The 27,216-nt window shown below is 41.6% G+C and overlaps 2 protein-coding genes across 3 annotated transcripts in view; both read right to left on the bottom strand.

Moving 5' to 3' along the window:
• Window positions 1–835: 835 nt before the first annotated feature.
• On the bottom strand, window positions 836–19,019 carry TCAIM (T cell activation inhibitor, mitochondrial). Of its 2 annotated transcripts, XM_035129806.2 has the most exons (11): window positions 18,838–19,019; window positions 13,209–13,278; window positions 12,635–12,770; window positions 11,262–11,415; window positions 10,151–10,403; window positions 8,728–8,850; window positions 8,098–8,195; window positions 7,353–7,444; window positions 5,871–6,103; window positions 4,115–4,246; window positions 836–2,856 (listed from the first exon to the last, which is right to left on the bottom strand). In XM_035129806.2, exons 2-11 carry the CDS (start codon window positions 13,235–13,237, stop codon window positions 2,628–2,630), a joined length of 1,479 nt encoding a protein of 492 aa, XP_034985697.1. In that variant the 5' UTR covers window positions 13,238–13,278; window positions 18,838–19,019; the 3' UTR covers window positions 836–2,627. The 2 variants fall into 2 exon arrangements, with proteins under 2 accessions (XP_034985697.1, XP_060136635.1); XM_060280652.1 differs by lacking the exon at window positions 18,838–19,019 and having other exon boundaries at window positions 13,209–18,805.
• Window positions 19,020–23,224: 4,205 nt separating this feature from the next.
• TOPAZ1 (testis and ovary specific TOPAZ 1) overlaps window positions 23,225–27,216 on the bottom strand; it is a 37,611-nt gene continuing 33,619 nt past the window's right edge. The window contains exons 16-18 of the mRNA XM_060281054.1: window positions 25,320–25,523; window positions 24,304–24,487; window positions 23,225–23,423 (exon numbers count right to left, since the gene is read on the bottom strand). Of these exons, the coding sequence (XP_060137037.1) occupies window positions 23,225–23,423; window positions 24,304–24,487; window positions 25,320–25,523 (587 nt within the window). The remainder of the gene's footprint in view (window positions 23,424–24,303; window positions 24,488–25,319; window positions 25,524–27,216) is intronic.

Genomic DNA, 27,216 nt, shown 5'->3' with positions numbered 1-27,216 from the left:
ATCTTCCTGTATTTTAAGCCTTTTAACCCTAAGTAGCATAACAACCCAGAGCTTTTGGCTACAATATTTACATCAAAGTTTGGCCAGTATATACCTCTTGTGACATGAGACAGTACAAATGCCATAACAATCCCAAATGTAATTATATTCTTTTTGAGAGCACTTTTCAGTATAGAAAGATTGTTCCAGATGACAGCACTGGTAGCTGAGCTATTTCCTAAGGACACTGAACCCCAATACTTGATTGTTCTTCAATATTCCATGGTGGAACAATAAAGAACTTTGCTCTTCTTACCTTGGGGTTGAGGGCCTAGAACAAAATATAGGTAACAGTGGAGAAACTTTTGCTTTTAGCTGGGCTCCACACTTTTGTTTTGCTCCTAACTCTGATTTTCAGGATTCTTTTGAAAAGTCTGCCCCCTACTGGCAAGGCATGGAACAACACCAGGCAGAACTGGTTGCGTAACCAGTTGGACTTTAAGCTTTCTTGTTTGCAAATATAATGTTCACACTATTCTCTTCTTATATTAGGAATAGGATAGCTACATGTTTTGTTATTCCATATGGACAACAACAGGAAGGCTCAGTTATATATGCACATGTAAGGCAGGGCATATTGTGACCTACCAAATGTAACGTAGATCAATGGCTTTATATTGCAGTCTTGCCAAGTGCTTGACACACACCCTTTTATTTTTCCAGTCCCAGCCATGCAGCAAACATAGGGTATGTACTGAGCTGCTGACAGGGCGCCATCTATGGCTATTTATTTATTTAATTTGTACATTGCCCTTCATCTGAAGGTCACAAATACAAAATGAAAACACAAAATGCATAACAAACAAAAAAAACCCTCAATAATTCCGTTTTTTCAGAAACATTCAAAAGGCCATAGACTGTTTCAGTCAAAGGCCTAGGAGAAGAGGAATGTTGATAAGACTTATTGGACTAGGTGGGTAACACTGCACAGGCCTTTTATCAACCTTTTTTATCATCAAAAAAATTAAACCGTAAATAACATTAGTCATGCAATTTTAAGACTGTTTTATTTCTGAAGAACAACACTGACATCTCATCAGGAGTAGTTTAAAAATACTGATACAGGACAACAGAACTTTCAGACTAATGACATCCAGCAGCACTCAAATATGTACGCAGAAGCTTAGGGATCATTATTTGGGAATATGAATGCTATCAGCTTCCACGGAACCCACTACTCGCACTAACAAGAGTGTTAACATCTCTTCCTTTCCCTGTTGAGAGATTTCATTGAGTTAGTCATACATTATAAACACGTAAAAACAAAAGTATTTTTTTTCTTGGAAAAAATTAAAGAGAGGGAAAAAAATCAGTGCTGCATTTTAACCCAATGAGATGAAACCAAGTACTTGGTAGACAATCTCATGACAACCTAGTTTTCTCCATACTATTCCTCACACTAATACTCAAATTTGGTACAGTTTGCATGCATCTTTTGCATACAAAGGTGGCAAGACATGTCTTTTAAGGTGCTTATTTCAGAGATCTGACTTTTCAAACATTAGGGATTTCATGCAGAGTAGGTTTCCCCACTCTGCATAAATAAGCTTCCTGCTTTTGACACAGGGGTATCCTGTGGAGATTAGGGGGCCCTGTGACTTATGGGTAGATTCCCCATAGTACCTAGTAACGTGCACAGGCTGTTTCTGTGTGGACATGTACTATGCTTTGGCTGGAATAAGCTGTAAGTGCACCTGGAGAGAATTACACACCAGTATCATGGCTGAAAAGACGACAGTTTACAAATCAAAGTGCAACACAGTAGGAAATTTTTTAAATTTTATCTAAAAAAAAAAGTTGAAAGTGCAATGCTAATGGGTAAAGGTTTTCCATAGACATTTATAAAATTTTGTCAAAACAACCTGTACTGTACTTTTGCAAAATAAATACTTTGCTGTATGCTTTATGTACAAATACTCAACTAGAATATTGGCAACGTCTGAAAAATATCCATTCATCAGTTTTTATAGTCTCAACAGCAGGCATCCCCAAACTGCGGCCCTCCGGATGTTTTGGCCTACAACTCCCATGATCCCTAGCTAAGAGGACCAGTGATCAGGGATGATGGGAATTGTAGTCCAAAACATCTGGAGGGCCGAAGTTTATGGGGGTGCCTGCTCAACAGTGTGTGTATTGGGGGGGGGATCTGTGCTAGAGATAAGCTTCAATGCCAACTTCAATTCTCTAAGTACAATTTCTTATATATTAAAACCCATACTGTTCATCTATATTGGAGGATGTACTAACAGATTTTGAATATATAAAAACCCACATGCCTTTGTCTTCTTTAGAGTTCATCCAAGTTTTGTACATCTTGTCCCCCAACAGATCCTTTCAGTGATCATCCTGAAGCAGAGACATCCCGGACTTCATATAGGAACCACTCAGCCATTTGTGAGACAGCATAAACAAACTGACGTAGTAGTTTGTTGCTTTAGCAGCAGTGAAAACCAAGGAACCGTCTTGGATTACTTGTAGAATACTGGCATAAAAAACAAGCATCTCAATAATTTAGTCTAAGTAGTTCCGATTGTTCATTTGCTTCTTAGGAAAATATTGGACTGGTCAAGTTTGCTCAGTTGGTGCCTTCAGTGTTTCCAGTTCCAAGGAATACAGAGGTCTCCATCCTGCATCACGGAATAGAAATGAGAAATGCAGAGATGCATGCCTTGCAAGTTGGGAAGCGACTCCCGCTCCAGCAGTCTATTGCAAGAATGGATCATCTGTACACTGGAAACGCTGGGCTCTTTGTACAGCCGTTGGAGACGAAATTTCTCAGCTGAAGCCTTGATCAGTTTCTTCTCTAACACCATTGACCTGAAATAATAAACATAAACCCCCATTCCAAAGTTATAAATGTGAAGGGGAGAAAATACAGAATTGGTTCTTGTCATTCAGCTTTTGGAACTATCCGTTCTGCTACAAGAGGCCCATATTTTACCCCCCCCCCCCCGCCCCAGTGCTTCCCAGACTGCAAATTATCAATTTAATGGATGGCTAATCTTGTACCCAGCTGTGGGGGGATCAGGATAAAGGAGTATTCAAGGGTTTTGTCTCAGTTATCATACACTTTTCCAAATTCCTAGCCAGGTCCAGGAAAGGGAGGCAACTGAACTAGTGACTAGCTGGCACTAAGGCCAGGTGAAAACTAGGTCCTCAACCCTCTCTCGCTCACCATGGTGTGTGGTTGTATGTATATTTGTGCTAACACATCCAGATGAGAACCTAGAGCACAGCATTTACTAGGAGGGCAAGCTAGGCAAGAGTTTTTTCACAACTTCCTGAAGCAACACACTCTAAACCTCCCAAGATGTCAAGCACAGCACAGAGCAGTAGCAGTAGCACTGAGCTTTAAGAACCACAAATGATGTATAGATGGTATTTAACACCAGTAAAATTGGCTAAGATGTATAGAATGAGTAGTAAATTATGCTGGAAATGTAAGGAGAAAGATGGTGAGTTTTATCATATGTGGTGGACATGCGATAAAGTTAAAAGATTTTGGGAAATGATATATAATGAATTGAAAAAGATTTTCAAATATACTTTCCCCCCAAAACCGGAGGCATTTCTATTGGGAATTATAGGAGAGGAAATTGGAAAAGAAGATCAAGTATTATTTATGTATGTGACAACTGCGGCTAGAACATTGTTAGCCCAAAAATGGAAAACCCAGGAGTTACCAACGATTGATGAGTGGCAGACGAAAATGATGGACTATGCGGACTTAGCAAGACTGACTAGCAAGATCCGAAACCAGGGAGAGACAAGGTTCCGAAAAGACTGGAGTAAATTTGTGGATTATATGGAGAAGAACTGTAGAAGTTTAAAGGCACTTGCAGGACTGAAATAAATCCTACAAACTGACTAAAGTAAGGGAAACAAAGAACTGCAAGATAGGAGTGAATAAGAAAACCGCATGAGGGGAGGGAGGGAAGTCACAGCTCGGCAGAGCAAAAGGAACTGAGATGGGTGAATTTAAGACGAATTGTATAAAAAATTGTTTTGTTTTGTTTGTTTATTTGGAAAAAAACTTAATAAAAAATTATTATTTTTTTAAAAAAGAACCACTTACTCTTCCTTTCTTTTCAGTTTCTCTCGCGCTTGTTGTGCTTTAGTGATCATAAACCACTGGAGTGCTGCTGGATCACAGGTTGTTGGGATGATGAAGTGCCCTAGTTCATGCAGATATGGTGCATACCTGTCACTGTAATAAAAGAGGGAAAGTACACTAAGGATAGTGCAAAACAGCCGATGGTCCTTTTTGTATGGAAGGTTTTTGCTTAAAGTAATATTTACAATATAGAAACTTAACCCAAGAAGATAAGTCCTTATTTATTGGATCACCCATATGCACATGCTTATTGGTACTCTTAAATAATGCTAAAACGTTAGACAGACCAGTTACCATTGCAGAAGCCACGCTGATTCTGCTTCTTTGAGATGCTTCGTAATTCTCTATTTAATGACACTTACCATCAGTGTTCCTGGAACATATATTAATTCTAACTGGTCTGTAATTTGCTGGAACTCTTAAAAAAATGGAGCTGCCATGGAGGAAGTTCCTGCCTCCAAAGAATGCTCTGCAGCTGTTGATGCCACTGCCACCGCAGACAATATTCCTTTGAGCAGTGGTTTTCAACCAGTGTGCCGTGGCACCCTGGAGTGCCTTGAATGATTGGCAACACTGGTCCATGTCCCTCTTTCCTTCCCTCTCTCCTCTGATGCCCTCTCATGTCTCTGCCTCCCAAAGGCTTGCACAGCTCTTTATTGCAGCAGCCCTGGCTACAAGCTCCACAGGTGAATGGTGCCTCTGGGAGGTACCTCTCCTTGGGGCGGGAGGGCACCTCAGGGATGGCAGCAACAGCTGCCTGGAGGACTCCCAAGGAAAGGGGAGAGGAGGCTGAGGGAACACTCTACAAGGGAGGGTGTTTGAAAAAGGGTGAGAGGTGCCAGCTCGGCAGGGAAGGGGTGACATAACCGGGCTCCTGAGCCCCATGGGGTGCCGCAAAAGGAATGTGGTTTGTTAAGGGAGCCATGGACTCAAAAAGGTTGAAAACCTCTGCCTTAGAAGCCTGATCTGCTGCCCTTGTGGATCCTTCTGCCCAAGGCAGTTGCCTCACCTTGCCACATGAGTGGGCCAGCCCTCATTACTGTAATGCGCAACGCTTTGAATACAGTACAGAAACTGCAGCTAGTGCAAAATTCGGTGGCCAGATTGCCTGCCAGGGCAAGATGGTTGAACATGTAACAACTCTGGCACAACTACACTAGTTGCCAGTTAGTTTCTAGGCTCCGTTCAAAGTCCTGGTTTTAACCTATAAAGTCTTGTGTGGCTCAGGTCTCCAATTAACTCAAGGACTGCCTCTCTGCACATGAACCAACCCAAACCCAGCATTTGTCATCTGAGACCCTTCTCAGGCTGCCCTCTGAGGAGTGTGTGGAAGGTAGTAACACAAGAATGGACCTTTTTATTGATGGCTCCCCACTTGTGGAATTCTCTCCCCAGGGAGGCATGCTTGGCACCATCACCATCTGTTTTTAGGCACCAGCCAAATACATTTTTATTTACCCAAGCCTTTTGCCCTTAGTTGAGAGGGTGGCCTCTTTGTTGTGCTCATCCTTTTAAGTGGGGTGAGTAGGATTTGTTTCTTGTATAATAAAATCATACCTACATGGATGAGCACATTAGATCTTGTTTTACTGCTTGGTTTTAACATTTTGACAATTTCTATTTTTATTACACAAGTCACTTTGAGACACTTTGGTTCAACAAGCAGCAAATTAATATATACTGTATCATCATTGTCTTCATCTTGGTAAATGCACACCTTTCTAGAATCATGTGCAACCCACGCAGGCTGTGAGGGTGAAATGGGAGCCTGCTGTTACGCACTCGATTGTAAAAGCTGTCCAGGACAGAGTAATACTCTTCAAGCATCAGCATCGGTTGAAGCTCTTCAATGTATCCTACTTGTATGCCTCCCAAAATATGGCTTATGAGGTCCTCCAAAAGCAGCACTTTTTTCTGAAGTGCAGAGTAGCTTGGCAATCTCTCAAAAATCTGCACAAATTAAAATGTTTATTTAAGTGGGTGACATGATCAAACACAACCAACTCCCACCCAACTGTCCAAACGTACGTTTTAGAAACTCTTTATCAGCAGAGAGTTACTGTTAATGGAAAATGATAAACTCCCGGCTTGAGACTTGAACTTCCTACCTAATGAAATCAAGTTGGAAAATATCTGTGAGGGGTTTTAGGCGCCAATTTAAGGATTTTGTAATTTCAGCAAATCTCATGAAAACAATTTAACGTTTTTATAACCTTGTCAGATGACTCATCCTGTATTTCCATTTTGATGTATTTCGGTTTGTTCTCATCTGTTAATGCCATTTCAATTTTTACAAATTCTTATTTGTAAAAGAATTCATACATTGCCTATTACAATCTTTCAAAAGGTAGGATACAATGATAAAACAGTAAAATCACAATAATCTAAATAAAATACAGCTGATAACCCAGAGGCACCATTTATTCACTTCAGATTTTAACCCCTGAAAAGGTTTAAGTGCACAGCTATTTTTTAAACAAAAGCATTAAATTGTAAATAGGAACTCTGCTTAGTATTAGCTATAGTCAAAGTGGCTCTGACACAACCTCATAAATAAGCTCACAGAGACTACTAGCCTGCATAACATTTCACGAGCTTCCTAGGGGCTAGCAGAGTGGGATGGAATCCTCTGAAAACCTGCTTAGCTATCTAGGGTAGGAACAACACACTTTCTCCTTTCCTCGGAAGCCCCCTCACTCGCCTACATGTAATTCCTTGCCAAATGGCTACCAGACTAGTGCTTTAAATACAAGACTGTACCAACATATTCCTTAAGGCAGGGAGGGGTGGGAGGAGGGAGCTCATGAGTTAGGCCTGCACTAGCCCAATATATTACAGAGATATCAGAACTGCAGGAAGGCTTTTAAAAAATGCATTCATGTAACCCTTAACTAGAACCAAAATATAGCTTTATAAGTTATATTTTAGAGTTGTGAGTTAGTTGCTTTAGACATTAAGGCACTAGAGAAAGAGTCAATTACTGTATGCACATACAATGTTGTAACTCCACTTTCCAGCAGCAAGGTGACAAGTCACCATAAACTCTCCTTAAGAAATCAGGGACAGGTTGTGTCAGCCAGAAACAGGGAGGTTGCCCACATAGGTAATTTTTTTCACTCCACATACATATTAAAACAGGCTGGAAACGGCAACATTTTTTTTAAATTAGAAAATACATAATTTAGTTACCAGTTCTTACTTTGGTCCAGTGGTGGTGAACATCCATAGTTCCTAGCATAACATTGCCTGTTGCACTCATGCCTGAATGGTCTGTAAATATCACTGTGCGGCCTATTGAAAAGAGGAGGCATTTTTGGGGGGTCACTATTCACAGCTGAGCCTTTTGGAGGGTGGGGTTGACAGACAACAAAGGGAATTTGTCTAGGGATTCCAAACGGTTCCCTGTGGATCCCCTGCTACAGATCTAAGGTCTCTTTTAGGCTGTCCTCCACTCTAGGCATCTCTCTCTAGGCCCGCCTGAATTCCTGGCACCCACATGCATAAGTAAACCCTATGAGTTAACACCAACATAATCTCATGTGGGTGCTTTGAGTCACCACAAGAGATCAGAGTAGGATAAGAACACATGAAGACCTCTGCCGGATAATGCCAAAGGCAATGGTACCTGAGTGAAATGGATTCCCCCCCACCTGCAATCCCTCTGGAGCTTGTGTCCAGAATAAACTACCTCTGACAGAGGAAGTAACGTGTGGCAATCATGCCTAGTAGTCACTAATAGCTTTAGCCTCCATCAATGCAACCTTGGAGACGTGAAGGATCTGAATCATTTACAGCTTTAAAGCTCAAACACAGCACCCCACATTCTGCTGAGAAGGAAAGCAGGAAACCAACTTGCGCCAGCTTAAAAGATTAGAATTTTCTTTAAAGAGCAGCATAATATCGTTGACAAGTGAAAGAAAGAAAACTGCAGCAAAAGAATGTACCTTTAGCATTCCTTAGCGCTTCTGGGCTTTGTTGAGCTAACCGACTTAGACTGTGTAGCTGGCTGCACCGATGGGCAATACCCCAGCTCCTCTGCCATCTAAAAAAACCAAACCAACACCACTCCTTTTAAATTGCACAGCAACTTAGGTAACAAAAGTGACAGAGTTCGTCAATGAAAGGCACTATTATTTGTTATTAGCAGACAAGCAGCTTCGAGCATTATAACTCAAGGTCTATAACTCAAATAGAAACTTTGATAGTTTGGGTGAATGGGTGACTGCCATGGGTGTCTATATAGCTCTTATCTAGTTTTGCTTTAAATATATTTGCTTTTTTGTGTTCTTAAGTATTTTTTGCTGTTGAAACAATTGTGTGGGAGGATATTAAAACATTGATGATCATCATGCACAGAATGCAGCTGCTTAGAAATGCAAGAAAACCAAGAATAAAACTGCAGTGACCATTATAACACTTGGACAACACTTGGACTAGCATTGTAAAGACACATTTCTGGTACGTTTAAAATACATTCGCCAGAGTCTATGATATACCAGCAGTATTGCTCTGTTCCATCCTTAATCTAAAAAAAAACCCATTGCTTTCTCACACAGTTTAAGTTAATTTGTTACCTGATATCAGAGAGCTGTAGCTGATGAGAAAGTTCACCTTTCAGACGGTCTAGCTCTTTCCTGAGTGGTAAGCTATTCTTCAGCTTCTTTTCTGCACTTTGTTCATTACTATCTAACCAAGAACTAGAAAAACAACATGGATCACAAAGAGATTTTAAAAAACAGTATTTGGGCAAGAGGATTAACGATAAACTTTAAGCAGCAATTTAAAGTGCTCATGTATCAGAAAAATTGTGAGAGCGCATCAGGAGCCTTCATAAAATTATGGAATCATAGAATTAATTGTAGAGTTGGAAGGGGACACATGGGTCATCTAGTCCAACCCTCTGCAATGCAGAAATCTCTTTGCCCAATGTGGGCTCAAATCCATGACCCTGAGATTAAGTGTCTTATGTTCTACTGACTGAGCTTCCAATTAATATTTATCTAGCACACAGCCAGCCACACCCTCTTCCAGGATGTGCCATTCCACCTCGTTTTCTCTCTCTCAAGGTCTTTGGGCATTCAGTACCAACTGAGCATGCTTAGTCTTCATTGGGTTGTTTTGTTTACCTGCCTGTGAAATATCTGTTATATTTCTGCAAACCCCTGCAGGTTCCTCTAATCCTGCTGATTTGTCCATCTCTAGTGTGAATGCTGCCCTTTTGGCTACATAAAGATCCACACTTGGAGAATGACTCGCAGTTGTATACCAAAAGAAGAATTTCTATGGGTTTGTTGATTAAAAGTTGTGGCTGGCTTTCATTCAACAATGGCTAGCCTCCCTATGGTGCTCTTCAAAACTACCAACATTCCTGGCAGTAAATACTTTGGAGGAACGAACATTTTCATGGAAACCTGTATTGTCAGCCTGTGAACACAGTTAGAAGGACTGATGGCAACGTAGTGACAACTATATGAAGTTAAAGTGTGTGGCTGTCATTCTGGGAATTGTGCACGCAAATTTCTGTATGTACTCTCAGGGATGGAAAAAGCATGTCGCTATCAGTAGATAACCAATTCAAATTGTGATGGTCAAGTCAAAGTCTATTTCATGAATACTACTTTTCCACATCTATCTATTTCCTAGTTGGGGAACCTGTGGGGTAGATTTTGGGAGCATGGGAAGCTGGAGGCTGCAGTGGGGGAGCAGCGGAATCTGAACTTGCATTGTGCAAGCTGAAGTCCATTCACATAGCATGCTTGTATGCCTGGTAGGAGTTCCAAATTCAACACTTCCCTACTCAAATGATTTAAAAATTAATCATTCAAGTCTAAAATACGAGGCACAAAATATCTGCTTGGGATAAATCAGATGGTTTGCAAGAGAAGTTGCCAACTTCTACCTGTGACATCTCCTGGTGAAAAATCAATTGGTTCAAAATCCCGAAAAGGCCTCTTAAGATTCTGAAATTGAGGAAGGTGATGTCACTAAGGTCAGTACCTTAGTGTAGTTTCCATCCTTTGAGCCTGTTCAAGTTCTTCCTCGGGATCCTTGAATCCAGTAAAAGAGTAGTAAGTCTTGTCCCATTTGATAGGCCTGTGGAAGATTCTTTCTGCTGACTGGTTAGACGGAGTCGCCACTTTGCCATTCAAGATTTGGACATGCTCCGTAGATAAGTTACAGGAGTTCAGGATGTCCAGCACTGTGCTTAGTAGGTCCTTGGTGCGCAAGGTGAAACTGACTGCTCGAAATTCTACAAAACACAAACCCAGAACAAGGCAGTATTTAACAGAATGCATTTCCTTATGCTTGCCTTACCAAAGATAATGCAAACCATGGCTTGCATGGATTAATCTCCTAGTCAACTTCATTAAATTGTAGTACTACTGTTATTAGCTGATTTGATTTCAACTGAGAGTGCTCCTGGACTCAGCAGATTAAGTACCCACTCTCCAAGATTGATACGAACAGGCTCCACTGTGAAGGCTTTTCTTAATGCTATTTTTGGATGAAGGACTCTATTTTTGGATACAGGACTCTGATAAAAAACAACAACACTGAAATATAAACCAATAGCTGTGAAGTGCTATGGGCAGGTATGCATGATACTAAGACACAGAAACATCAGTGTATTTGTCTATTATCACAGCACCCTGCTCCAACAATTGATTACTATGTATTAGATGGTAAATAAAAGAACTTGTTAAAAGTGATTATTCATAATTAATTCTCAGTTCATTGTGCTAATAACTTCTAGAACAGGATATAGTAAAGTGAGATATAGTTAGTATTTTCAAATCAAAAACTCAACATCTTTTTGATTTAGAGACTACATGAATTTTCAAAAGTGGAGCTTTAATTTTCAGAAAAATTCCTCCTGTCTACATTAAGCAGTTTTATACACTATATTTTGGCTAAGTGAGGGAAACCATAATTTTTATAGGAATACACAAAGAAACAAATCTAGTGGCTAAATCCAATGTTTAAGAGGCTTCTCAGAAAAACAACAATCCAGTGCTTAACGGCTAGAAATTTTAATGACAAGAAAATTTCAAGTACTCAAAAGCATTTTATTTTGTAAGGGAGGCGGGACCCGAAATGTCTAAAATACCTGAGGAGCCAAATGGTTCTTGAACATTGGAAGGATTTTGTTCTTTCTCGCGTACGTAAAAAGTGAGCCGAGTTGGTTTTAAAGACCTGAAACCTGGTTTTTGGAGATTCTCCAAATACCCATTTAATTTCTTCAAAGAATTTTCATTGATCTCCTGAAAATAATTACAAGAAAAAGAATTACTCAAGTTTTGAATATGGCCCAGGTTAAAGCAAATAACACATAAATTAACAGTGTCTGTTCACAACAACTTTTGATTCACAGTATATTTATATGGAAATGTGTGTAGTTTACTAAGACTGAGGAAGCTCAGGTTCAAAAAATCCCTATTCTGCCATGAGTTACCGTGTGCCAGGCAGCTTTTCAGCCTAACTTAACACAGAGAACTGAAAAAAGTGGTGACGGGGGAGTCATGGTCACCATCTTGAATCCACTGAGGCCCACCTGGTGCCAGGGTAAAATCTGCATATTTACTCAAGCTTTTAGTAACTGTTAATCTCACAGTCTAATTTTATAATAACTGTCACGTGTTTTAAGATAATTATTGTTTTATCTTCTGGATTTGTGTGCTCCACCCTGATAGTGGGTTATAAATATTATGTTCTTACAGAGGAGCCATCATAAGCTTCCAAAGGACCCTAGGGTTCTCTGGAACACATAATGAAAATCACTACAAGAGTCTAAAACAGTGTGTGCATTTTTAAAATGTCAAACAGATTAGTAATGACCCAGCTACCATAATGCCTTAGAACATAAGGACTCCTAATATTTAGGGCAAGAGGGAATGACGCAGATTTCACCAGGTTTTTATGCATCTCTTTTTACTGGGAAATTACCCCTGTCGATTCCTAACAGCAGCACTTCTACTTCAAGTTTTATCCACAAAGTTCAACTTCACAACAATTCTAAAAAATATTTTAAGTGATATATAATGGTAGAACGGAATCCGTTCCGGAAGTCCGTTTGACTTCCAAAACATTCGGAAGCTCCTGCAGCCAATTGGAAGCCGCATCTGACGTTTGGGTTCCAAAGAACGTTTGCAAATTGGAACACTCACTTCTGGGTTTGCGTCATTCAGGAGCCAAAATGTTCAACTTGCAAGGCGTTCGGGATCCCAGGCATGACTGTATTAGAGTTTGTCTATAATACAAATATCTAACAGTACAGTATCTATCAATTCAGAAGTCCCACCGAGTTAAATGGAGCTCAGTCTCCATACTTTTCTCATTTTCTATTTTTTATGTTGTGAACTGCCCTATAATCTTCAGATGAAGGGTGGCATACAATTTTTAAAGACAATAATAATGATGATGATTATGTCATGGTAGGTGTTTAGGATTGCAGCCTAAACCACTGGAGAAAAATGTATTTACCCTTTCTCTGGGATGCTGGCCAAAGAAATCTGGATGCACTGCAAAATAGAATGGCCGCAGAGCATTGACAGCATCAGCCCCCGATAAAGCTCTTGCCTGGATAACATGCTGCAATGGTAATTTACTGAGACATAACCTAAGAAATAAAGATGAAGAGTAAGTTAAGCAGCCTAAGAGACCACAAAATGCTTAAATGTAAATTGCAATAGAGATGGGATAATTCTGGGACTATTTAAATTAGGATTGGGCTATGCAATAAGAGGTAGCTATGAGGATAATACTTGTAACAGTACTAATAAATTTAGAATTATATAAGCATGCACTCAGAACTACCACATAAGTCCAATAGGCAACATACAACCGTAGATAAATTTCCTGAGTATGAATTGTCTGCTCTATGATGATGATGTACATTTACCTCTATAGTTTTGACCAATAGATCTTCCAATTTACAATCTTACTTCTAATTTACAATTCCTAGAACTAAAAGTTTTAAACTCCCAGAAATTAAACCAAAAGTAGATGTAATAATTTATATGCTACAATTAAAAGTGTAGGAGTAGAGCCACCTTACCTCCTCACAGTCCCCCAACGGCAAAACATCTCAATTCTTTTAATCTTGATTCCAGATTGCCTCTAAATTTCTTTAAGCAAATAAAACATATTAAACATGTAATTAATACATTTAGTTTTGTATATGTTTACTTTCATTTTGCCAATACTTAAAGCAACAGAATTTGACTGTGAAATTACAATCCGGTTTTATGTAAAAATATTCACCAGTGATGCTAAACAGTAGCAGGAACAACCACTTTAATGTTGTTGTGACACAAGTCGCATAAAAATGGACAAACTAATTAAAAGTTTGTGTAAGCAAGTAAACACAAAAACCTGATAATTTCTATACAGTACTAATTTTTAATTTAAGTGCCTTTCCTGGGCCCCAGTACAATGGTAAGAGCACACTGACTAAATCAGATTACAAGGAGATGCTGTTCTAGCCAATTTCTTCCTGAAGGAAACTTTAAGGGAAATAAAACATATTCTTGAATAGTAAAGGCATTACTGACAGGGAGAGATACAAGCAAATATGTGGACACTCATACATCCCATCTTATAAATAAAATAAAATCAACTGAGAAAAAGAGGAGTGCTGCTCATCATGGGTACTATCTGAAAGGCGCATGCAACAGTCATAACTAACATGTATTGCACCAGTACTAGCTGGGTTGGCTGCTGGGTAGTAATTTACAAGTTTTCCAGGATACAATTAAAAATGCTACAGGAACCTGTTGCCTGGAGACCACAGAAGAGCAGAAAAAAAGTTTAACTATATACTGCAGGCAAAGGAAACTTATAATAACCACATCCAGTTTTTTCAAATACCCGCCTTTATACAGAGGCACACTTGCACACAAAGGAAAAAAATGTTTGAAATTCCCTCAGATAATCAATTGACATTAAGTAGAGCTCTGTGTTAATCTGGATTTTAAATGTAATAATAGAGTTGCAAGGGACCTCAAGCATCACCAACCCCTTGCTAATACAAGACACCTATTACTATAGCATCCCTGGTTACCCAACCACTGCTTAAAAACCTTAACAAAGGAGAGTCCACAACCTTACAAGACAACCACTGTCAAACAGTTTGTACCATTAGGAAGCTATTTGTGATGGTTAGTCATAATCTTTTTTTGTGTAATCTGAACTCACCAGTTCAGGGCAATACCACCATCTGGAGCACAGAATCATTTAATTGTAAATGGAAAGGGACCCAAGGGTCATACAGTATAGTCCAATGCTCTGCAATGCAGGAATCCCCTCTAAAGCATCCATGACAGATGGTCATCCAACCTTTGCTTAAAAACTACCAAGGAAGGAGAGTCCACCACTTTCTGAGGGAGTCCATTCCACTGTTGAACAGCTCTTACCGTCAGCAAGTTCTTCCTGGTGTTTATAGTCGAAATCTTCTTTCTTGCAAGCTTGAAGCCATTGGTTCGCGTCCTACCCTCCAGAGCAGGAGAGAACAAGCTTGCACCGTCTACCATGTGACAGCCTTTAAGAGATTTGAAGACGGCTATCCCCTCAGTCTCTTCTTTTCCAGGGTAAACATACCCAACACCCTCAACTGTTCTTCATATGGCTTGGTTTCCAGACCCTTGATCATATTGGTTACCCTCCTCTGCACATGTCCCAGCTTGTCAACATCCTTATTAAATTGTAGCACCCAGAACTAGACACAGTACTCCGACAAAGGCAGAATAGACTGGTACTATTACTTATAGCTAATGCTATTCTATGCAGCATCAACAGAAGTATAGAGTCCAGATCAAGGGACGCTCTATTATGTTAAGTCTGCTTTAACCATGTTAATATTTGCTCTAGCCTATCCCTTATGTTTGGGGATATGCAATGCTAAACAATGGTTTAGTGCTACATGGATGAGCTGCTATGAGCCCAAGCAAAAATCCGCCTCCCCTCCTATGTAGCTCAGAGGATTTCTGTGCGGATAACACTGGCTTTTCAACTTGTACAAATCTGGAATATGGCTTAAAACAAACTGCTTACTTAGTTGAGCCAGCTTCATAACCCATGATTTGAAGGTGGTTTGCTTTGAACCTTACCAGTTTTTGTTGTAAGTGAGGACTACTGGTTTGTAGAATGTGACAAGCCAACATTATTTGAAAGCGAAATAAAACTCTTACCAGCAGCAGAGTATAAAGAAATACAGGAGCACTCAAGCCCAGTGCTTTTCTCAGTCTCACCAGAGATTGTCCAGGTAGTGCTAAATCATGGTTTAGTGTTATGCACAAACACATGTTAGCAGGTTTCACAGGTTTTCCAAGAACAGGATTTAAATACAGTGGTACCTCTGGTTACAAACTTAATTCATTCCAGAGGTCCGTTCTTAACCTGACCGCTTTAGCTAAAGGGGCCTCCCGCTGCCGTGGTGCGATTTCTGTTCTCATCCTGAGGTAAAATTCTTAACCCAAGGTACTACTTCCGGGATAGCGGAACCCGAGGTGTTTGCAACCTGAGGTACCACTGTATCTTAAATTATGGTATAAAGCTACTTCAAATGGACATAGGAAGGCAACATAATTCTGATTGCTTAGATACATGTGGAGAATCCCTATCCTTCAGAACTACATGCCAATACTTAGAAACTCTAAATGATTTTAAAGCGTTTTTTGAAAAGCCACACACATTCTCCCCAAGCTTTTAAAATCTTATTGTGTTCAGAAAAGGAGCAGGATGGGGGAAGGAATCAAGACCATGCCAAGTGGAAATTAGAGATACAGCCTTATTGCAATCAGAAGATCACACTACATAGACAAATGATTAGCCACCTTTTGAAGGCTGTACAGTGCATGACACACAGAGGTTACATTAAAAACTGCAGACTCAGGACAAAGCTACTTAGGTTTCTTGCGGAAACAGGAGAGCAACCTCAATAGATTGGCAAAGTGCCATAACACACTCTGATTGGCTGAACAAAAAGTTACATTTTAACAGTACAGCTGATGTTTACAAAAGTACAGCATAAGGTAAGCATGTGAAGGATCAGACAAGTGCCTAGAGATTCAGAACTTTTACATGCCAATGACCATCACATAATGACTTTGGGAGATACAAAACTATGCCGGCAGCCTCATACAGTATTTTTAGATAACAATGTCCATAGGACATTCTATACAAGATCTCAAAGTAGCTGTCTTACCACAAAAGAATTTCAGAAATAGACTGGAAAGAGAAGTTGCTGAATTGCAAATTATCACCAAGCTTAAAACCATGGAAAGACCTGGTTTGAACAGAGACGTTGGATTCTTATCTCATTATACTTGATAAAGCGATCTTCAGCCATCTCACCCATTGCTTTTTCATGCAAGACCATTTGCAGTAGTTTACAGTCGTCAACTCCTGCCAACCTAGCAGTTCAAAAGCACGTCAAAATGCAAGTAGATAAATAGGAACCGCTACAGTGGGAAGGTAAACAGTGTTTCCGTGTGCTGCTCTGGTTCACCAGAAGTGGCTTTGTCATGCTGGCCACATGACCTGGAAGCTATACGCCGGCTCCCTCGGCCAATAATGCGAGATGAGCGCGCAACCCCAGAGTCGGTCACGACTGGCCCTAATGGTCAGGGGTCCCTTTACCTTTACAGTTGTCAACAGCTATCAGTCAGTCAATCAATCACCCATTTCCACCACCCTTCTGAGTGATACCCCTCCCCACCCTTTCTCTACAGTGGTTCCCAACAGGTGGTCCGGGGACCCCCAGGGGTCCGCGAGCTATGCCAGAGGGGTCCGCAAGATGCTATTAGAATAAAAAATATATTAAATATATTTCGTATGATAACAGATTTTTGTTTTGGCCGCTTCCTGCATGAGCAGTCTAGCGCAAAACTAGAATTTAGAGGCAGTAGTTCTGCTGTATGCCGTTAGGTGGCGCTTTACAAACACTACTGTTTTGCAAAGAGGCAGCGCGCGCATTCTACTAACGCTCACCTCCCCAAGATGCTTTGCACACGTCGGCTTCATTTGTGCGCTACTGCGCAGGTACCCCGTCTTCTCCATTCCCCTCCCTCCTCCCTGGCGTGCGCTGCCTCTTTGCAAAACAGTAGTGTTTGTAAACAAAGCAAGCATTTTCTTCCATGTGTTTCATGAAAAACAAATATAGGAATCGGCTTGACATGCGGTTGGATTTCAGAGTGAAAGTTTCAAGTTTGGAACCTAATATTTCAGAAATAATGGACTCAAAGGACAGATTTAACTCATCTCATTAAGAACTGAAAATTAAAACTAACTGTATACTGATGGAGTACTCTGTTGTAACTGTAAAAAACGTATAAATATAAAATATAAAAAGACTCTTAATTTGGCTCTCACTTTTTAATTTTAGGATTAGGAATTAATGGGGGTCCTTGTCACAATAGCGGCTCGATGAGGGGTCCTCGAGAAAATTTTGTTGGGAACCCCTGCTCTATATATAAGTGTCTGGGGACTTGCTATTTCAGTGTATCTGAAGAAGTGTGCATGCACATAAAAGCTCATACCAAAATAAAAAACTTAGTTGGTCTTTAAGGTGCTGCTGGAAGGAATTTTTTTATTTTGTTTCAACTACATCAGACCAACACGGCTACCTACCTGTAACTATTTTTAGATACAGTACTTAACCATTTTTGTTTCTTTTTTCCTCTTTGTCGAAAACCTTTAATAAAATTGATCTAAACAGGGGAAAACGCAGCCTATGAACTTTATTTGCCATTATGCTACGCTTGTTGCCAACCATCCAGTTAGCAGTTCAATTCCGGTCACAACAATAACAGAATCATAGAATTGTAGAGTTGGAAAGGGGTCCCTGATGACCATCTAGTCCAACCCCTTGCAATGCAGGAACAGGCAGCTGTCCCTTACGGGAATCAAACTCGCAACCTTGGCGCTATTGATGCCACACTCTAACCAACCGAGCAATCAGGTTGGCCCATTCAAGTTAAACGAGGCTTGCTTGCAAGTAAGCGCATCTCAGATCTTAGGATGGAAAGGGAGCTTAAGAACCACCTGCTGCTGGGTCTACCATAGCAAAGGTTCCAGATATGACACTCACCACCCCATTACCTTATTCCCAAGGTAGGGCAGCGCCCGGCTTTACTAACACGCCACCATAGGGGCCAGCTCCTAGGGACTGAGGTCCCTTTGCTTACCCCACCCCCAATAAAATATTTGAAGGGGGGGTGGCCTCCCCAAAGTCGATAGGCATTGCCATTCAGTCATGCGATTATGTGGGGTGGGGCTTACCTGCCCCCCATATTTTATTCCAACTTGGCACCCCTACACGCCACAGACGCGAGCCCCACTTCATCCCAACGGGCCTCGCTCCAGGTGAAGCAGGCCTAAGTCACTTCGAAACTGCGCGAACCTCCCGCGAAACGCCGGTCCCGTTGCTTTACCTCAGCGAGGACGAGGGGGGTGGGGAACCCAAAACAAAACAAAACCCCAGCGCTTCTTCTTTCCCCAACCCAACACTGTAGGAAAATCAACGCTGCAGCGCTGACTACACACCCGCTTACGGGGCAGCGCTCGGCGGAACGTGACCCGTGTCGAGCGGTTCAGACGTTCGGAGAAGCAGAAAGTCCTCCCCCTCTCAGAGCCCCCATCACTCTCCTCCGAAATCTCCCACCCCTCCACTCACCCGACAAGCTCACCTTACTCCTCCTCGCTGTCCCGCTGCTCCCGCGGGACGCGGGACGCGGCCCCCATCGCCTCACGCGGGGCGAAGCGACCGCTCGCCGAAGCGCCGGGCTGCCTGTGAGACTCGGTCGCGTCGGCGGATGACCTCGCGGGCCTCTGCGCGCGAGAGGCACCTGAACCGCCGGGAGGTCCGCGAGGGGGCGGGGCCGACGCCGTCACGCTGACGCCAGGAGAGAGACGGGAGGACGCACGCACGCACATGCCTCCGAAGCTCGGCGCTTTAAGGCAGGCGGCGTCACGAAGGCGTCGCCACTCCTCCTCTCCGCCGCTTTTCTGCGCATGGGCAGAAGAGGTTGCTGTTGGCCCTTTGCTTTGAGCGGTGGGGAAAAGCAAAAAAAAAAAAAAAGGTGGGTGGGATTTTAGCGGCCCGGAACTTTTTGCCGCCAGAGGCGAACCACAAAATGGCGCCCCTCCCCCTCCCCCCCAGGCAGGGGAGAAACGGGGAGTGATGCGCCACAGCAGGAACAAGGAGAGGCGGAATAAAGATATACATCAGGAACAAGATCTACATTGGGATGTGCTGCTCCTGTGGATTCCGCAGCCTGAGGCAGTTGCCTCACCTTGTCTTGTATGTGGGCCGGCCCTGGCTGGCTTACTTCATGGCTCCTCCAGCTGCATTTTTGGCGCCACGGGTTCATAGCTGCCAAGTTTTCCCATTTCTCACGAGGAAGCCTATTCAGCATAAGGGAATTTCCCTTAAGGGAGAACTTGGCAGCTATGCACGGGTTAGATGCTGCAAATGTGCCCATTGCCCTCCTTGAGAATGCCACCTGGCTTGGTAGATCTGTAAGGACTGCAGTGGCAGAGGCGGTTGGTTGAGCTCACTGTATGGTCTTGTTCCACATCTGCTCAGCAGTGATGCCCCACTGAGCACAAGTTCCTTGGAAAGTGGGTGTTGGGCTATCCAGTCTGTTCCAAACTGGTTCTTCAAGGCCGCCCTGGCTCTTATGTAAGGGGCCTTTTGAGAAGCTTGTAAGCGTGCAGACCGATTAAGAAGAATCTGCACACTGCAAAAGCTCCCAAAGCAACGTGGGAAGTTTTTCCAAGCAAGAAAATCAGAACAAAAGCAGCAAGGAACTTCTATGGGTTACAAACACTTCATTAGGTGCATGAAATGGCACCCTAGAGGCATGTCAGTGGCATTGGACTGGCTGCTTATAGACTCTGGAATACAAGACTGGGTTCAGGAAATGGGAGTAGAGGTGGGAGCACAAATATTTCCCCTTGGGGAAGTGCATGGGAGCAGGTGAGCCATAGCACAGGTCAGGATAGATGCACTCACACAGCAGCCAGAACTGGCTTCTGGGGTGAAGCAAATGTGTCTTGTACCACAAGTGGGAAAAATGGTAGTCTTTTGCTGTGAGGGCACTGCTCCTTTCGCCAGCAGTAAGAAGCCTTCACAGTTTCTACTACTGCAATTGTAAATGTTGCTCTTGGTTTGAATCCTTGAAGACCCCCTGAACCTATTTTCATTTCCAAGGCAAGTTGTTCTGAGCATGCTCAATATACAGCAATTCAGATGGGACTAAAGAACTTCCTACAACTTTCTAAGCTATATTACAAGTGGTGATCATTTTGCATGTATGATATATCCAATTGACGTGAAACCAGAGGTGTGGGTCTTTTTGCCAAGTGTAACTTACCTTAAGCACTTAACTTTCTCACTAGTAAATCTATTGGCCACATGCGTGTGATTGATGGGAAATGAAACCCAGCGAGAGTTTAATGGATCCTTGGGCTGTAAAGAAAAGGCACTAAACTCCACAAACTATAAACAAGGACCAGCAAATAGATAGAACAACTTAATTCCTCTTTCCTCAGTACAATTGTTCACTTGAGCTTATTCATATCTCAATGGAAATTTGATACTTTGGCAAGTTAAGTGTTCTATATTTTTGTTGTATGGAATATTGTTTCTGCCTACTGTGGAGTTAACTAGTTTGCAAATAAGTCTACCTAAAGATGGCAAAGAGATGAAGACTGTAACACTAGAGAACTCAGCAAATCCTTTGTTCCGTTACTGGAGTTTTTAAAATAAAAGTGCATAAATACATTAAATATTCAAAATCCTCCAACACATTCTCTGCAATCCTTACAACTGTCATGTGAGGTAAATTAGTTGCATTATCAGTGTGCTGCAGATGGACTAGGACTGAGAATGATTTGTGGCAGCCAGCCTGCTGTTAGTACGTTTGCCTGGCACTTTCGAGGATAAAATCGCTCACCTCCATCATGCCAAGTTGAATATTACTTTAACCGAGCAAAGTCTAAACTGATGTTGTGGGATCACTTTCAACTGATTGATGCCTGAGGATGTGGACACGGTACTTTCAGTGATTTGGCCCGCTACATACTCTCTTGACTCATGCAACATCATGACTTGAGCTAGAGGCGGACTGTGGGATGAGCCTAGGAAGCGACTAGTGCATCACAAGGGGATGATGCCAGATTCCTTGAAAGAGGCAGCTGTGTGGCTGCTCCTTAAACCCCACACACCCCTGGACCTTGAGGTACTAGACAACTAGTCCCCAGTCACAAATACTTTAGGTAAGGTGTTCAAAGAGGGTAGTGTTGGGTCAGCTCCAAATGCTCTTGGGAGGAAACAGATATTGGCCCATTTGCTTGGCTTCAGGCTGTTTTGGGACAGAATTGGGCTTGGTCACTCAAATGGATGACGTTGGGGAGGACAAGAGGGATAACAATAGTCATAATGAGTTGGAAGTTGGCAGCACTGTTTTCCACTCCTACTTAAAAGGCTGAATTGACAGAACAGTGCTAGTTTATGTGTACACCCCACTGCTATACAAAGCTATCTCTCTATTATATCTGAATTAGGAGGTGTGGCATTTTAGATTGGTCCCTGGGTGAGGGGGACAACTGACACTGATGCTCAGTAATACAAATACTCTGCGGGTGAGCTGTTCCCAGGTCCAGGAGAGTTTACTATCTCTATATGAGGCTCAACTCCTTCTGCAGTAGCAGGTATGTAAATTGAAGGTGCTCCTAGATTTGTCTAACCACTGGTGAGGAGCACTTGTTAGCAACTTAACTTGGTATGCCAATTTCACCCTCCCCAGGACAGGGATAACTTGGCCACCATGATTCATGCACTGGAAATATCACCAATGGATTACTGCAATTTGCTCTATGTAGCATGCCGAGACTGGTCCAGAAGCTTTAGCTGGTCCAGATCAGAGTCAACAAGTGGAGCGCCTAGACGTGCATTGATTAGAGAGGGCACTGAAGTGGCTACCAGTCAGCTACCAGGCCATGTTACTAACATATAAGACACTCACTTGGGACAATGTTACCTTAAAGACCACACTTGTCCCTGTATAGATCTGCAAAATAACTTCTATCTGGGGAAATTTTACTCATGGTGCCACACCCTGCAGTGTCACAGGCTACTGACCCCCCCAAAATGCACATTTCCCAGCATTTCCACTGTAGGATGTCCTCGGTGCCATAGATGAAAACTTGTAATTTCACAAGTTTGGTAAAGATACATCTTTTTGCTCAGGCTTTCCCTGACCCACAAGATTGGACCCTATTATCCAATTCCTGTTTTTAATAATACTGTTTTACTGGTTTTTATTTATTTTTATGATGTGTATTGCTTATATGTTGCATTTTTATATACTGCTTAAATATTAAGTGGTTTAGAAATGCTTTTAAATATAAAAGATAAATGAAGCTAGTGAATTCAATTTGAATTGGGGAATTCCCAGCTCATACTCAGCTTCCTTTTTCAAGTGATAAAAGGAATAAGGCTTACATAGTCTCAAAACCTTTGACATCCTCATGCATGATGGGTAGGAGGTAAATGATCTGCCACACTTCTTTTATTAGGAAAAACACACAGTACTTCACAGGATTCCACAGCTTATTGTCAAGGGCTTGCAGCAGGTAGATTAGTTTATTCTGGAAGATCTCCATGTAATTTGCAAATTGGCAAGGGTTAATGACGGGAACAACTATTCCCACCTAAATTAGATGGCTGAAATGAAGAAAGCTAACCAAGAGAATATACTTGTATGAAAGGACTGTAGCAGATCAGTTCTGCTACAGAAGACAAATTCCTAAAATCCGAATGTGGTCAGAGTCTAATTCTATGTCTTTAGCAACTGGTTGGTAGATCTTGAGTTTGTAGTAAAAACAAGTATCTACCAAGTCAGGAGCCTTTTAAATGCAAGTGTTATTTGGGTTACTGAAATTAAAACATAAACAGGTTAGAAAACTGAATTATATAAAATTAACAATGGGAAGTTTGAACACAACAGAAACCATTTATTGATTCATTATTTTGAACAGTGATTACTATAACTGAAGTTTTATCAATGACTAAAAAAGCCAGACTTTTCCTGCCCACTTCATATTCTCTTTCAACCACTCAAGTACACAAGTGTTTTCCAAACTACACACTTGCTCCGTGCCACTATTTACTGTGAAATGCTTTATGAAAAGCTTTGGAGTAGATATGTTAGTAGCTTGAATCAACCTCTCCACTGCACATTGATAGTTATCTTCAATGCCTTCACATCTGAAAAAGAGTTTTCACAATCAAGAAAAGTTACTATCAGCAACCAGTCATTCTATGATAGTTAGCAGTGTGATTTAAGCTACCATCCTGCCTTTCCTCCCCAAATGTGCTTCAATCCTCTTCTGTTAAGTCTTTCAACTGGGAACAAACGATAACTACTGTAACGTGTTAGCAGAAATGAAGCAATTGCATGGAAGAACCAGCTCCTTTCCACACCAAGCTAACTAACTAAAAAATTCCTTCCAGTAGCACCTTAGAGACCAACTAAGTTTGTCATAGGTATGAGCTTTTGTGTGCATGCACACTTCTTCAGATACAAAGTTTATTTTGTTTTGACTACGGCAGACCAACATGGCTACCTACCTGTAACATCCTAACTAATGTGTGACTGATCACAAAAAAAAAATGAGGAAATGGTGCAAAAGTAGAAGACAACACCAACAGTAGCAGGAGGAGAAGATGGAGAAAATTCAAAAAGACAAAATAATAAAACCAGGTTTCTATTACTGGCAACATTACAAAAAGGACTTTGAATAACTTAGGTATTAATTGTATTTTATAAGTTACTGATTTAAACTGATTATCATAAGATTCTTTTCCTTGACACAAATCAAAGACATAAGCAAGAAAGCTGAGGGGAGGATACACAATCATGTACTGTACAGTGGTACCTCGACTTACAAAGACGATCCGTTCCATAGCCATCTTCGTAAGTCGAGGTTTTCAGATGTCGAAGTGTGAAGTCGGCGCAGAACGCGTGCGTGGGGCACACGCGGCGAGAAGACTTCCGGGGTTGTCGACTTCGGAAGTCGAAACCTTCGGAAGTCGAATCGTTCGGATGTCAAGGTATGACTGTACTTGGAAAAGCAAATGAACTCACCTTTTCAGTACTATTTGAAGTATTTGATTGGAAGCACCAGGACTCAGAATACTACTAGCATTAGAAACCAAGAAAATTTCAATTGCTAACAGCATCTCAATCTCAGTCATGTAAGAGGGAATCAGAAGAACTTTACGGTGAAGATTTACTTCCAGTGGTGGGTAGCAACCCAATGCTAAAGCATCTAAAAAGTGACAGGAAAGTATGTAAAAGAAGGTGTCAAAGTTGCACTAAACAGCACACATCTCTAGGTTTGTGTGTGGGTACTTGGATCATCCACTGCTTTATTGAAAAACAGTTTCTTCCAAGATTATTTGAGCTTCTGGACTACTTTTAACTGTTTCCAATTTCCATCCTACTGTTATTGCTGTTTTGGACTGTCTCAAAAACTGAAGGCGAGAAGTGGCAAACCTCCCCTACTTGTTCAGAAAGTCCAAAGCTGCTCTACATATTCCTAAAAGCTAGAAAACTCTAAATTTCAGTTTTAAAGTTCTGCAATTGAATTTTGCTGCAATCTGGGACCAGACCAGGTTTTGTTTTCCCACTTCTCTTTTTCCAGACAAGGTTAGCAACCTACTACTTTTCTTCGAAAAGAGAAGTTGTCACTGAATGTTCCTTTTGCTGTAGATCCATTCTAAAGCACAAACCTAGGAAATCTAGAAAATGCTGGGTTTGCTTGGAATGCAACACATATCAGACAGGTCTTCTGAATAATTATAGCAAGTCATAAAAAGTCAAACAAAGCAGATAACTTCTTTAGCTATATTGTACCTTCAGGAGCTCCCAAGACATCTCCCAAAAATAATTTGGGGCAGAATTCTTCAATATCTAGTTGTTAATGTGTAATTGTGGGTTAGACTGCAGCCTGAACTTTTCTAACAATGCAACCCGAATCATATCTATTCAGAAGCAAGTGCTACTAAATTCAATGTAGCTTATTCCTAGATAAGTACATTTAAGATTGCAGCATAACTGAAGTTCTTCAACTAGTAATGTAGTAGACATTGAGAGCTTACGTTTATAATGTGTCCTTGCTTTAAGCCACCAACAGCCTCTTCCAAGTGCTGTGATTAAGGCTCTAAGTAAATCAAATTCAACGGGAATGTTCTTTGCAAGCATGAAATCTACTACAGTAGATGATATTTGAAGCTTCTGGCTTTCTAAAGAAGCACCTAGCAGTTTATTAAATAAACGCCTGTACTGGGCTACATCCAAACTATCTGCAAAAGAAAAGCATTACAAGTGATTAATTTTCTTCAGTTATTAGAACATTGGTTTCAGCAATATAATAGTGGAAAACTACAGCAAACATTTCCCTCTCTGTTTTAAGTTTTTTTAAAAAAGCAGATCTTAGTTTCTTTCATTTTCACAAACAAATCAACCAAGCTTAGAATGCACCCCCCCGGCCACCTGAGGCATCATTTCTTCTTGTATTGGAATAACTGCACTGCAAAATGGTTTTCTGCTAAATGGAATATTTCAGAAGTGTGTACACTAAGCAATAGATATTATTTTCATATCATAGATGCTACACAGAAATAGATCTTGATGAGAAGCAAAAAAAGTTACAAATATATTGTGATCTGCAAAACAAACAGCTTAAATCCTGCATCCTGAGATATATAGGTGATTGTTTTATTAACCTCTCTAAAGTGTTTGGGCGAGCAAACAGTGAACATCTGTGCAGGCCCCCAGTCTGTTTTTGAGCCCATTTAAAAGCACTAGTTTTAACTGTTAAAGCCCTTATTTGCTTTTAGCCAGGTCCCCTGAAGGTCCATTTGCTCTAATTTATACCTGCCCAAGGGGACCCAGGTGGCGCTGTGGGTTAAACCACAGAGTCTAGGGCTTGCTGATCAGAAGGTCGGCGGTTCAAATCCCTGCAACGGGGTGAGCTCCCATTGCTTGGTCCCAGCTCCTGCCCACCTAGCAGTTCGAAAGCACATCAAAGTGCAAGTAGATAAATAGGGACCGCTCCGGCGGGAAGGTAAACGGCGTTTCCGTGTGCTGCTCTGGTTCGCCAGAAGCAGCTTTGTCATGCTGGCCACATGACCCGGAAGCTGTCTGCGGACAAACGCCGGCTCCCTCGGCCTATAGAGTGAGAAGAGCGCCGCAACCCCAGAGTCAGACACAACTGGACCTGATGGTCGGGGGCCCCTTTACCTTATACCTGCCCAAGAATTGATTTTCATCAGAAACCCTTGTCCAAGTTCTCCCGCTTAGCAAGGACTAGAGAAAGGGTCTTATTTGTGGTGGAATGACCTCCCTAGAGGACTAACTGGTGCCCACACTATGATCCCTTTTGCTAAGTCTTTGAATGTTAATCTGTACAATTATTTTAGTACTTTTAGAACTCAGAACCAAGTTGCTCCCCTGGCTGGTATTATGTTGTTTTAAATTGTTTTCAGTTGCTGTGTTGGCTTCCATTGCCTTGATTGTCTTATAATTGGTTTTTGTGCTTCCAATTTAAATTTTATATTTTGTATTTGAATGGTGCAGAAACCACTTATATAACTCACTTATATGGGCAGTATATAAACGTTAGTATACAAATATTTATCCCATTATTGCGCCTCACAATCCAGAAGTATGGGTGAAGACTTAAAAATAGTTCTGAGACCACCCAGCAAGCTTCATGGCTGACCTGGATCAGACCTAAGGTCTACATGGTACAGTGTCCCCTTTCCCAGTGACTGGCAAGATAGTTATGGGAAGGAGAAGAGGGCAAATGCCAGTGTGGTGTAGTGGTTAAGAGCGGTAGACTTGTAATCTGGGGAACCGGGTTCACGTCTCTGCTCCTCCACATGCAGCTGCTGGATGGCCTTGGGCTAGTCACACTTCTCTGCAGTCTCTCAGCCCCACCCACATCACAGGGTGTCTGTTGTAGGGGAGGAGGGGAAAGGAGAATGTTAGCTG

The sequence above is a fragment of the Zootoca vivipara genome, chromosome 12 (assembly GCF_963506605.1).
Source record: "Zootoca vivipara chromosome 12, rZooViv1.1, whole genome shotgun sequence".
Taxonomy (NCBI): Eukaryota; Metazoa; Chordata; class Lepidosauria; order Squamata; family Lacertidae; genus Zootoca; species Zootoca vivipara.
The sequence above is the reverse complement of the archived record's forward strand: the minus strand, read 5'-3'. Positions and strand labels throughout refer to the sequence as shown.